General features: G+C 48.9%; 1 protein-coding gene across 22 annotated transcripts in view; it reads right to left on the bottom strand.

Moving 5' to 3' along the window:
* Positions 1–12,500, bottom strand: part of LOC113814989 (RNA-binding protein with multiple splicing 2) — a 325,312-nt gene that overhangs the window by 33,858 nt on the left and 278,954 nt on the right. For all 22 annotated transcript variants that reach the window (XM_070143814.1, XM_070143816.1, XM_070143819.1 and 19 more), the window contains 2 exons: positions 8,861–8,914; positions 684–746 (listed from right to left, as the gene is read on the bottom strand). In XM_070143814.1, coding sequence (XP_069999915.1) covers positions 684–746; positions 8,861–8,914 — 117 coding nt within the window. The remainder of the gene's footprint in view (positions 1–683; positions 747–8,860; positions 8,915–12,500) is intronic.

Here is a 12,500-nt window from a genome sequence, read left to right as displayed (position 1 = left end):
TTCTGACAGCTTTAATGCGAAGTTGATGTTATTATCCTATCTCAAGCTGTTAACTTTCATCGATCACAAACAAACAAACAAACAAACAATCTCTCTCTCTCTCTCTCGTAGTGACATTATCCCCCAGTTCTGCAAAGATACTTCCCCCCCCTGCCTTAATCCCCTTCCCACCCCCTGCCCCTACATATACCCCCTAGTCCTCTGTATTACCTAAATCCTCCTGAATGTTGGCGGGCCTCATAATGACGACACACACACATTTCCTGTCCTGTTTTCCCCTCCATTACTTTTTAATGAACGCAAGACAAATCTTTCCTTCCCCTCTACCTCTACAGCGAAGCCCGAGGGGGAGGACCCGAGTGGGACCTACCTAATCAATTTACTCGAGTTTTCTTTTATGGCTCTGAATCCCCTCCCTTAATGGGCCACCCGATGGCCATTCCCATTCGCTGGCCACCTAACGCTCACCAAAAGCCTATCCTATACACACATGACCTAACAGCCACACCTCGGTGCTACCGAAACACGGGTTGCGCACCGTAGAGTTCTGTCCGCGCGCCCGCCTTGCGTGTGGTGGTGTGACGCTGGCACGATCACAGGCAGGCGGGCGGGCGGAGGGTCGTGGGTGGGCAAGGTGGGCGTGGTGTAGTGTAGAGTGGGCGTGAGAGTGGGGTGGGACTTACCTGTAAATCCTGTTTAGCAGCCTCGGCTCCTGCCCGCGTGCTGAACGTGACGAACCCCACCGGCTGGAAGGAAAGGGGAGAGTTAGTGCGCTCCACATGCACGGGCCTCGGGGCTCCGCTACTGCTCCACCCGTCTCCACTCTGGACGGAGGAGCTTCCACTTTAGACATCACTTATTATAAGTCAACATGAAAAAAATACAGTGACAACTTAGAATTTATATTTAGGAGAAATGCTTTCTCTGTGCCAACGCTTGCCCTTTTGAGACTTCTAATCAACAGAATTAAAACCAGACACTAAAAAAATCAATCAATAAAAAAACAAAGCACCAGCGTGACACCCAACCAACCGCTTTACCAACTTCCCCCAAAATAATGAAAACAAAGAGAACCTCCCGCCCACGCCCCGCTGGAGGGTTCTCAACCTCACCCCCTCCCCTCTCAGACAAGCCCCCCCCCAAGACATGTCTCCGCAGCGAAGCAGTAAATGCAAAAAGCCCGAAGCAGCCGTCGAGAGGTCGCGTCGGCGAGCGCAGTCGAGTACCCTAACCTTTGGCGCCCTTCGTGGAGATAGAAAAAAAAAATAATAACCGTGACCTCACGACAAGAATTCTCGGAAGACAGAGGGTTTAAGAAGAAGAAAAAAAGAAAGGGGGAAAAATGAAATCCGAAGCTATCACTCACGGGGTCCGAAGCGCCGACGACACACGGGGACGCGCAGAGAACGTTTTCGCGGGCGAAAGGTCTTTCGTGGTTTCTACTTCGGGATCCATGCAGGCAGTACCTCCCAAATCATGCCTCTTGTTTTCCTTTTTCGAGTAATCAATAGCCGACGCCGCTGGAGGCAATAATCAGCCTAAGTCCTCGGGGTCAGAGAACCGAGAATGGCGAGTCCTGCGTGGAGTGGGGAGGGAGGGGGCAGGTGGAGGAGTGGGGAGAAGGGGGGAAAGGAGGGGGGCAACACAGGCCAACGGTAGCCATGGGACGGGCGGAGGGGGCGGAGAAGGGAGGTGGGAGGGAGGGGGCTAACAAGACCCGTAAACCACGTGACCAGAAGGTCGAGTCAACACACGACAGGTGAGGGGAAACCAGGTGTTCCCCTCCTCCCCTCCTTCCCCCCGCGCTCACTCCCCCGGGTACATCTACCTGTCCCCTGCCCTTTCCCTGCCCCCGCCTGTCCCCCCTCCCCCCGTCTCAGTAACGGCCCTCCGGCACGCAATCGCCCGGCCGGAGGAGCGCCACAATGCACCGGCCGCCGTCCGCCGCCCTCACCCGCGCCGCCGACCGCCGCGAACCCGCCGCCGCCATCGCCGCCGCCGCCGGTTGGACCGAACGGCAGCCTCGGGGCTTTCGCGATCCGCTATTGCTTCTCCTCATGACTCGGTCGGCGTTCCCCGCGCGCTCGCCCACTCATGAGTCACGGGGCGCAGCTACGAACGAGGAGGGAAATGAGGACCTTCGCAGAGAGTGAGTCAGTGGACGAGTCTGTCGCTAAATCACGCATACAAATCCATACATTCACACACACACACACACACACACAAGCAAACACACACACAAGCAAACACACACACACGCACACACATACAAGCAAACACACACACACACACGCACACACACACACACACACACACGACCACCTTTACGATGAAGCGCTAACCCGGATGCGGCAACATTAAGAAATCCCCCTTTTTTTACGTGTTCGCGCAGGACAAACCTCTATCGATAAATAACCGCGAAGAATCGTTCCGGCTGGAAACACGTCAGGGAATATCGGCTGAAATATGTTTTTTCTTCGGCTGTTGTTGTCCGCGGATTAAATCTCATAATACTCCCGTTATGGCTCGGTTAGTTTGCTCAAAATATTATAATCGGGGGTTCGGGATCGCCATATTGACTCCCCGGTCGTTGTCGCAAGTAAAACAAAGAGATTAAAGAAGAAGAAAAAAGTGGGAAAACGAAGAAGAAACGACGTCTCATAAACAAGAACCAAAAAAAAAGAAAAAGAAAAATATGTATGAATAAAGAAGCTGAAGAAAAATTAACAAAACGGAGAGCAAGCAGAAGAAGAAAAAGGGGAAAAATTCCGATTTGCTACGCCCGTTTGGCCGCCCGCCCGCCCGCCCGCCCGCCCGCCCGCCAGTGTCCGCTCCGCCTCCCCCGCCCCATCAACCTGTCCCTTCCAGTTCTTGGAAAATGCGGACAGTCACTCCCCCTTCCCCACAAGCCCAACCCCCTACCCCTCCAGTCACCATCCCACTCCACCACTCCTCCCACGCCCATGCCCCCTCTCCCTACCCCCTCCCGTCACCACCCCACTCCACCACTCCTCCTCCCTCGCCCATGCCCCCTCTCTACCCCTCCAGTCACCACACCACTCCACCACTCCTCCTCCCTCGCCCATGCCCCCCTCTCTACCCCCTCAACCCTCTCGCATTTCGGCCGAGACCAGAAAATCTCATGCCCTTGCTTTGGCCCCGATTTAACGCTTATTTACCGAACCCGCATAATAATGGAATAGAATAAATTAATACAAATAAATACAAAAAAAAAGAAAAAAAAGGAGAAAAAAGCTGGTACTCAACCCCTCCCCTCCCCTTCCTCCTCCCCCCCGCCCCCCCTTCTCTCTCATGAGTTGACCTGTTTATCGAGTCTCGAGTTAAGTGGCATTCGGGCAGTGCCAGCATTGCAAGGGCCTCGCCATGGCTCAATATCTGTCCGAGGTTCCGAGCTCCGAGATGCAACGGCGGCGAGAGGAAGAGAAGATCGGAGAGAGACATCGAAAGACATCTCTCGCTTTCCCTACTGCAACCTCTCACCAGTCAACCTCTCAACCTCAATTTGTCTCTCACTTTTCCTACTGCAACCTCTCAACCTCAATTTGTCTCTCGATTTCCCTACTGCAGCTTCTCACCAGTCAACCTCTCAACCTCAATCTGTGTCTCACTTTCCCTACTGCAACCTCTCACCAGTCAACCTCTCAACCTCAATCTGTGTCTCACTTTTCCTACTGCAACCTCTCACCAGTCAACCTCTCAACCTCATTTTGTCTCTTACTTTCCCTACTGCAACCTCTCACCAGTCAACCTCTCAACCTCATTTTGTCTCTTACTTTCCCTACTGCAACCTCTCACCAGTCAACCTCTCAACCTCATTTTGTCTCTTACTTTCCCTACTGCAACCTCTCACCAGTCAACCTCTCAACCTCATTTTGTCTCTTACTTTCCCTACTGCAACCTCTCACCAGTCAACCTCTCAACCTCAATTTGTCTCTCGATTTCCCTACTGCAGCTTCTCACCAGTCAACCTCTCAACCTCAATCTGTGTCTCACTTTTCCTACTGCAACCTCTCACCAGTCAACCTCTCAACCTCATTTTGTCTCTTACTTTCCCTACTGCAACCTCTCACCAGTCAACCTCTCAACCTCATTTTGTCTCTTACTTTCCCTACTGCAACCTCTCACCAGTCAACCTCTCAACCTCATTTTGTCTCTTACTTTCCCTACTGCAACCTCTCACCAGTCAACCTCTCAACCTCAATTTGTCTCTCGCTTTCCCTACTGCAACCTCTCACCAGTCAACCTCTCAACCTCAATTTGTCTCTCGCTTTCCCTACTGCAACCTCTCACCAGTCAACCTCTCAACCTCAATTTGTCTCTCGCTTTCCCTACTGCAACCTCTCAACCTCAATTTGTCTCTCGATTTCCCTACTGCAGCTTCTCACCAGTCAACCTCTCAACCTCAATCTGTGTCTCACTTTTCCTACTGCAACCTCTCACACCTTCTCGCTCCTATTCCCTCTCCTGTTCCAACCTCTCGCTTCGTCAATCCAGGTCTTTCGTTACGTTGCTCTGTTCTAACCTCTCATTCACCTACCCCCCCCCCACTGTCGCAACCTCTCATCTTCCTGTCCCCCACACCATTATTCCAACTCCCCCCCCCTCACGACCTCGTCTCAGCAACCTTTCCCCATTGCAACCTTCCACCCTGGGGTTCTTAACCCCTAGGTGGAGGGGAGAGTGGAGCAATATGAAAATTACGATTTCGAATTAAACCGGATTTTGTCACGCCTACAGTACCTACAGATAACTATCTCCCGCATTTCAATTCATTGGAATCTTTGCATTTTGCAGTTTTGCCCTATAACCACCAGTTCCATTTCCTTATTAATAACTAGTCAGAGCTGAATCTGGAAGGATGACAGACACTGTAATAAACCACGCGGATTATTATATATTGCTCGGAGGGCCACGGAACAGAAAAGGTCGGGGACCACTGCTCTAGACCTTAAGCCTTGCCTCCTCCTTCCTACCTCCAAGCCCTCCTACCTCCCTTTTCGCTTCCCCCCCCCCTTTCCCCTCCCCCTTTAAACCTCCCAACCTCCTCTGCCACAATTTCCCTCAACCACAAAGGAGGCAGAAGAACGCATTTGCGTCACCGTGGAGTGCCTCGTGTCTTGACTGAAAATCGGTTTTTCAAAAACAAAATAATTTTCGCGGGGCCACAAATATTTTTGAAAACATTTTTTTAAAGTAGACAAAAGATGAACAGGTAAATGTAATGAATGGGTACGTAATTGAAGTAGCAAGAGGAATAATAACAGTAGTAATAATAATAATGATGACAACGATAATGGGAATAGTAATAATAACATCAATACTACCAGTACCACTAAGAAAACCAACAACAGCTACTAAACTACCTCATACTTGTTTTAATTCCTCTTACAATCGTAAATAAAGGGCGAAAAAACGAAAAAAACGAAAAAACCAAGCGAAGAAGAACGAAGAGCGAGGAGGGCGGTGATCACGGGTTTCTCGAAGGGAAGTTCGCTGATGGGGCAACATTACCGCAACGGCTAATGCAACTTGATCGCGCCGTAAAAGAGGCGGAGCAACGAAAACAGCGGTCTCCAGGCTACCGATACTTACTCATTTATGCTTTGGCCTCTCTCTCTATCTCTCTTCATTCTTTCTTTACTTCTCTCTCTCTCTTCTTTAATTTTCTTTCTTTTTTCTCTCTCTTCATTCTTTCTTTCGTTTTCTCCTCTCGCGCTCTCTCTCTGCTTTCTCTTTCTTCTCTCTGACTCTCTTTGTCTGTCTCTGTCTCTGTTTCATTCTCTCTCTCTCTCTCTCTCTTCCTTTCTTTCTTTTTGTTGTCGCTTTCTGTCGCTGTCTCTCCTTACCCTCTAATTTTCTTCCTTTCCTTTCTCTTTGTCTCTCCTTCTCCCACTTCACTTCTTCCTTCCTCCCATCCTCTCACATTCTCTTTCTTTACCCCATCCTGCGCGCGCGCGCGCGTACACACACACACACACACACACACACACACACACACACACACACACACACGGATCACACTACAGAGGTACTTTGTATATTCTATATTTATTTCCGTGAAAACCGATTAAATAGGAGAGGAAAGGAGGGAGGAAGGGAGGGAGGAAGAGAGGGAGAGAGAGAGAAGAACAAAATAAAAAAAAGAGCTTCGAAAAATAGTCCTGCTGCAGCCCATAAACAAGGCCTGGGAATAAACAAACGACGAAGGAACAGGCGAAAGAAACAAAAGGAAAGAAATTGCGAGGAGGAAAGAGGGAGGGGAGGAGAGAGGAGGGAGAAGGGGGGAAGGATGGGGGAAGAAGGGGTGAAGGATGAGGGAAGGCTGAAAGGATGGAGGGAAGGGGTAGAAGGATGGAGGAAGGGTGAAGGAGTTGAGGGAAGGGTGAAGGATGAAGGGAGAGGGTGAAGGATGGAGGAAGGGTGAAGGATGGAGGGAAGGGTGAAGGATGGAGGGAAGGGGGAATTGAAGGATGGAGGGAAGGGGAAGTGATGGAGGGAGGAGGGAGGGAGAGGGGGGAGGGAGGGAGGGGGAGAGGGAGAGGGAGGAGGGAGAGGGAGAGAGAGAGAGAGAGAGAGAGAGAGGGAGAGAGAGAGAGAGAGAGAGAGAGAGAGAGAGAGAGAGAGAGAGAGAGAGAGAGAGAGGAGAAGAGAGGAAGAGAGGAAGAGAGGAAGAGAGGGAGGAGAGGAAGAGAGGAGAGAGAGAGAGAGAGAGAGAGAGAGAGAGAGAGAGAGAGAGAGAGAGAGAGAGAGAGAGAGAGAGAGAGAGAGAGAGAGAGAGAGGAAGAGAGGAAGAGAGAGAGGGAGAGAGAGGAGAGGAAGAGAGAGAGAGAGAGAGAGAGAGAGAGAGAGAGAGAGAGAGAGAGAGAGAGAGAGAGAGAGAGAGAGAGAGAGAGAGAGAGAGAGAGAGAGAGGGGGGGGGGGCAGGAGGGTGGACACATGCCGTCTTCTCACGCTACGGAGGTGAAATGAAAGACGGAGTAAGCGGAGGAGGGGAAAGAGGAACACGAAAGAGAAAGAGAAAGAATAAGAATAAGGAGGAGAAGAAGAAGGGGGTAAAGGAGGAGGAGGAGGAGGAGGAGGATAGGAGGGGGAAGGGGAAACAGACGAAGGAAGGAATAGAGTAGAGAATATATGATGATGCATGGGGTGGGAAGAGAAGATAAAAATACGAGGCATAAAGAGACAGATACAAATACATAAACAAATGACAAATGACGAAGTACAAAAATAATGACGTAAATAAAATAACTGACATCAAAACAGCAAAGACAAAGACAAAAAAGAAAATAAAAGATATATGAAAGAAATGCCGAATAACAGTCAAAAGAAAAGAAATAAGGTACAACTGGACGAAGGAAAAGCAAAGGGTTATTAAAACGCAATTAACGAAGGGAATGAGAATACAGAAAGACACGGATAACAAAAGATAGAAAATACGATAAAAACGAAGATAACGCTCAATGGAACGGAGAGAAAGGAATTTAATAAGCAATTAAAATGATGATGCATAGACTTAACATGAAACACAAATCAAAGAAGGAAAACAAAAAGAAGCACAAAGATAAAAGACGAATGAGATAAAAATCAAAGAATAAAACGGTCCATAAGATAAGAATGGATAAAGAATAGCAAATAGTTCAGGTAGAATGGGAAGAGGAAGAAACAAGGTAAGAACGGAATTAGGAAAATGCAGAAAGCAAAGAGGAAGTGGGAAAATTTACGGAAAGTAAAAATACAGAAGAAAATCAGTATATAAAAACAAATAAGAATATATATATGAAATATGACAGAAAATGATCCAAAGAAACAGCCGACCTGTATACAGAAAAAGAACAAAGAAAAGAAAAGGAACAAAGGAGAGAAAAAGGAAAAAAATATAAAGAAATTAAAAAACAAAATTTTTATCTATAAATATCGTCATGCAACGTCTACTTTACATACTTGGCTGCTTCCGCCCTCATGACATTTCCATGTTTCCGCATGACATAACAAGAAAAGAAGAAAAAGAAAATAGGGGAAAACGAGAAAAAATGAGAAAAATAAAACAGACAAAAAGGAAAACAGAAAAAAGAAAAAAATATATAAAAGGCCGATTTTCCGCCGGTGGCACCATCAGCCGGGCATTTGCTCAGCGGCGCAAACAACTGACCAATTCCTCATTAATGGTACAACCAAAGGGACGTTCCACCAGTAGCCATAAACGGCTGGTTAATTCTACGTCGATGGCACAAACAGCTGACCCACTTCTCTATGAAAGCCACAATCAGCTGACTAGTCTTTTTCAGACTCAAACAGCTGATTCTACATCGAAGTATCAAAACCCGACAATCAGAAAAGAGACACAATCATTGTTTTGATTTTGTTTGTCCTTGGATCGCAAACCAAACAAATGTCTCAAATGTGTAAACGAAAATAAAGAAAAGAAAAGAAAAAATAATAACAACAACAACAAAACAAGAATCTCCAAAGGTCCGGAAAACAAGAACGAAAGAAGTCTGGCACAGACATTGCAGGACAATCAATGCTTAGATATCAATAAAAAAAATTGTTTCCAAGTTCAGATACTTATATTCTAAGTGCAACACAAAGAATAACCTACATCTTAGAATTTAAAGTTAGGCGGCATGGGCGGGCTGATCTCGCGCCCCCTATGGACAGCGCGCAAGATATATCAGTCCAAGTTGCTCGGAATAAAGCAAAACAGCAACAAGAGTTTTAAAATAATGATTCTACTTTTCTAATCGTTAACGTCTTCTTGGAGGAGGAAGAAGAAGGAAGAGAAAACAAACACACAAATAAAAGAAAGGAGGCAACAAAAACAGCAGTTAACTTCACTCACCGAGGCTGTTTTGCCGTTCTTACTGGTGACCTTGAGGAGCGATCCTTCGTAACCCTGGGGAAAATACAACAGAATCTTAGGAACGTTTTGTACATGGGCTGAAATTAACAATAATGTTATTTTTGGAATCATAACATTGATAATATGATATTAGACAATTTATATGAGATTGCAGTACAAACAAGTTTAAATACACTGACATATCAAGTACACACAAATACTGTTAGAAACACACACACACACACACACACACACACACACACACACACACACACACACACACACACACACACACACACACACACACACACACACACACATCCAAAATTAACATTATTATGATTATAACACCTCGATCCCCAAATTTAACTATTAATTGGAAGTCACATCAAACTTTTCAGTTTAAGCACTTGTAAAAAAAACTTTTAACCAGTCCTCAATTTTAACGATAGTGTATTAAAACTTTATACATGGCTGGTAGAATAGGCTTTAAAGGCGTGAGATGAGATGGGCGTAATCTGAATGTTACTGGAGCCTCATCATAACGATAAAAAAAAGCTATAACCTTATATCACAGTTACTTATAGTGCGATGCTATTTTCTTGTGGTTATGATGATGATGATGGTGATGATTTCAAAATATTGAGGTAGTGTTTTTTTTTAGAAATGAATATGCAGGCAAGAAAAGGGAGGGAGTATATACTGATATTCCTTACCCCTTTCCACCTCTCTCCCTCCCTCCGCCCTCTTCTTTCACTTAACTCCGCCCATCTCCCTCCCTCCCTCCCTCCGTCCCTCTCTCTAACTCTTCCTCTCTCCTTTTCCTTCTCCTCCTCCTCCTTCCTCTCTCTCTCTTTTTGTAAACCTTTTTTCATCCGCTACTAACATGATTACAATGCATGTAAATGAGAAAGTAAAAACAAAACAAACAAAAACAAACAGCGGACATCTGTCACAAGAATATTCTACTTTTTTCTTTTGTGGGTTATCTATGCGCAGGGCGATTGTGGAGACGATAGTTATGAAGATGAAAATGAAGATGAAGATGACAATAAAACCGCACACCAACCGTGCGCCTGTATTCCGTGCCCCGCCCCGGCGAAGCGCTGCCAGAGACGCCCATGCAGCGCTGTGGGCGAGGCGGCGGGCGGCGCAGAGGCGCACTTTGTAGTGTGTGTGTTTTTCAAGCAATAAATAGCTCGGAGCGAAGAGTAATATACTCAGCCAAGTGGCGGGCGGGCGCCATTCCCGCCACCAAACTGCGGGGCCAGGTGGCGGCTTCCCACGCCCCCCACGCCCTTCTTCGCCTCGCTCCTTCACCCTCCATCACTCTCCCTCTCCCCCCTCTCTCTCCCGCTCTCTAATCTATCTCCCCTTCTTCCCGGCTCATTCCCCTCTTTTGCTATCCTTCCTTCCCTTAATCCCCCTCTTTCCCCTTTCTTTCTTCCCCTCTTCTCCCCACCTATCCTATTTCCCTCATCACTCTTCCTCTTTCACCACCCCGCCCCCCGCCCCGCGCCCCCAACCTCGCAGCTTTCCCCACGGGAGAGGAACATTCACCCTAGCATCATGCAAAGTGTTCATGCAACATGCACAGCGGCGCAAGAATAAGATCTGTCTTCTACTTCTTCCTCTCTCCCCCTCCCCAGCTTCCCCTCCTCCCCCCACCCCCACCGCCATCTTCCTGTGCCAACCGCATAGCTGTTTGTCCTTTACCTGCCGAGGGAGAGCGCGCTCGCCTCCCCTTCCCCTTCCCCTCGCCCTGCAGCACTCTCCCCTCCCTTGCCTTGATACCTAGCTACCTAGCTACCTACCTACCTAGCTACCTACCTACCTCCCTACCTACCTACCTACCTGCCTACCTCTCTCTCTCTCTCTCTCTCTATACCTTTACATCTACCCCTATCCCTCTATCCCCCCACCCAAAAAGAGCATCATCTACTCCCCCCAACTCCTCCCCAAGAACCTCCGGCTTCATCCGAGTCTCCGCCATAAACAAACTCTCGGGACCACCAGCCTCTTCCTCCTCCTCCTCCTCCTCCTCCTCCTCCATCTTCATTCTCTTTCTATTACCTGAGCTTTCCATCCGCCGTTGTCTCGGTCTCGCCTCTCATTTCCTGCTTCCCCCCCCCCACCCCCTCTTTCCCCTCCCCCCTCCCCGGTCCCCCCGCCGCCCATTACCTCATAATTCCTAATTCCCGCCGCCTTTGCTTCCTTCCCCGCGCCATCTCCGCCCACCAATATTCGCCAAATTTATTTTCGCCTTGACAACATTTGCCCATTTGTTGTTTTTTCGGGTCGTCTTTTTTCTTTTTTCCTTGTTTTGATTTACGTCATGGTTGGGCCGGCGAGCCCCTGCCGGTACCTGGGCTCTCTTCGATCTCTATGTTTCTCTTTCTGTTCCTCTTTCTCTCTCTCTGCTTCCTTCCCTATCTCTCTCTCTCACTCTCTCCATTTTTTTGTGACTTCATCCTTTTCCTTTCTCTATTTTTTCTCTCACTCTCCTTTTCTATCTCCCTCCTTTCCTGTCCCCCTCCATTCTTTCCCTTCATGACTTTACAACCCTCTCTCTCTCTCTCTCTCTCTCTCTCTCTCTCTCTCTCTCTCTCTCTCTCTCTCTCTCTCTCTCTCTCTCTCTCTCTCTCTCTCTCTCTTGCTCACCCATCTACCCCCCTGTCATTCGGCCAGGCCCTTGCCTTCTCCTTTATGGTCACGACCCCTGCTTGCGCTCCTCCCGTCCCTCGTAATGGGTGCTTGCTTGCACTGACCAATCACCGAAGGGGCGACTCAGGGGCCAGGACTGTTGCGCAACTCCTTGACCTGTGGCGCAACTTTACTCGCGTCTCCGGCTCGCTTTCATGTGTACTTGGGGCTTCGTAATGGTGGTGGGAAGGGAGGAGAGAGGGGGGAGAGGGGGAGAGAGAGAGGGGGGAGAGAGAGAGAGGGGGCAGAGAGGAGAGGAGGGGAGGGAGGGAGAGAGAGAGGGGGAGAGGGGGAGAGAGAGAGGGGAGAGAGAGGGGGGAGAGAGAGAGAGGGAGGGAGGGAGGGAGGGAGAGAGAGAGGGGGGAGAGAGGGAGGGAGAGGGAGGAGGAGAGAGGAAAGGCGGGAGATAGAGAGGAGGAGAGGAGGAGAGGAGGGAGGGAGAGAGAAATAAATATATAGTTTTTAAATAATGAAAACGCATTTCCGACAACAAGTTTCTAATTACACGTAGGAAGACATCCGGAAGTGTAAGGACCTAAGTTTGTCTTCGTCTTTGTGAACGAATTAGGACAGAAAGGTAAGAGAAAGGGGGGGCAGAAAGGGGAAGGGAGGGGGAGAAGGCAGAATGAAGAGGGAGGGGGGAAAAAGGCGAGGGGCGAGGGGAAGGGAGGGGAGAGAAGGCGAATGAAGAGGGAGGGCGAAGAAGGCGAGGGGCGAGGGGCGAGGGGAAAGGAGGGGAAGGCGAGGGGCGAGGGGAAAGGAGGAGGCGGGAGAAGGCGGGGGGAAAGGGTGGGGCGAGGCGAAAGGAGGGGGAAGAAGCCGAGGGAAGGAGGGGCGACAGGAAGGGAGGGAAGGACAGGGGTGAGGGGAAGGGAGAGGGAGGGGCGAGGGGAAGAGGGACGGGCGGAGGGGGAAGGGGAGGGAAGGGGAGGGAAGG

This window comes from Penaeus vannamei, chromosome 31 (genome assembly GCF_042767895.1).
Source record: "Penaeus vannamei isolate JL-2024 chromosome 31, ASM4276789v1, whole genome shotgun sequence".
In the NCBI taxonomy this organism is placed as follows: domain Eukaryota; kingdom Metazoa; phylum Arthropoda; class Malacostraca; order Decapoda; family Penaeidae; genus Penaeus; species Penaeus vannamei.
This window is presented reverse-complemented; position numbering and strand designations above follow the sequence as displayed.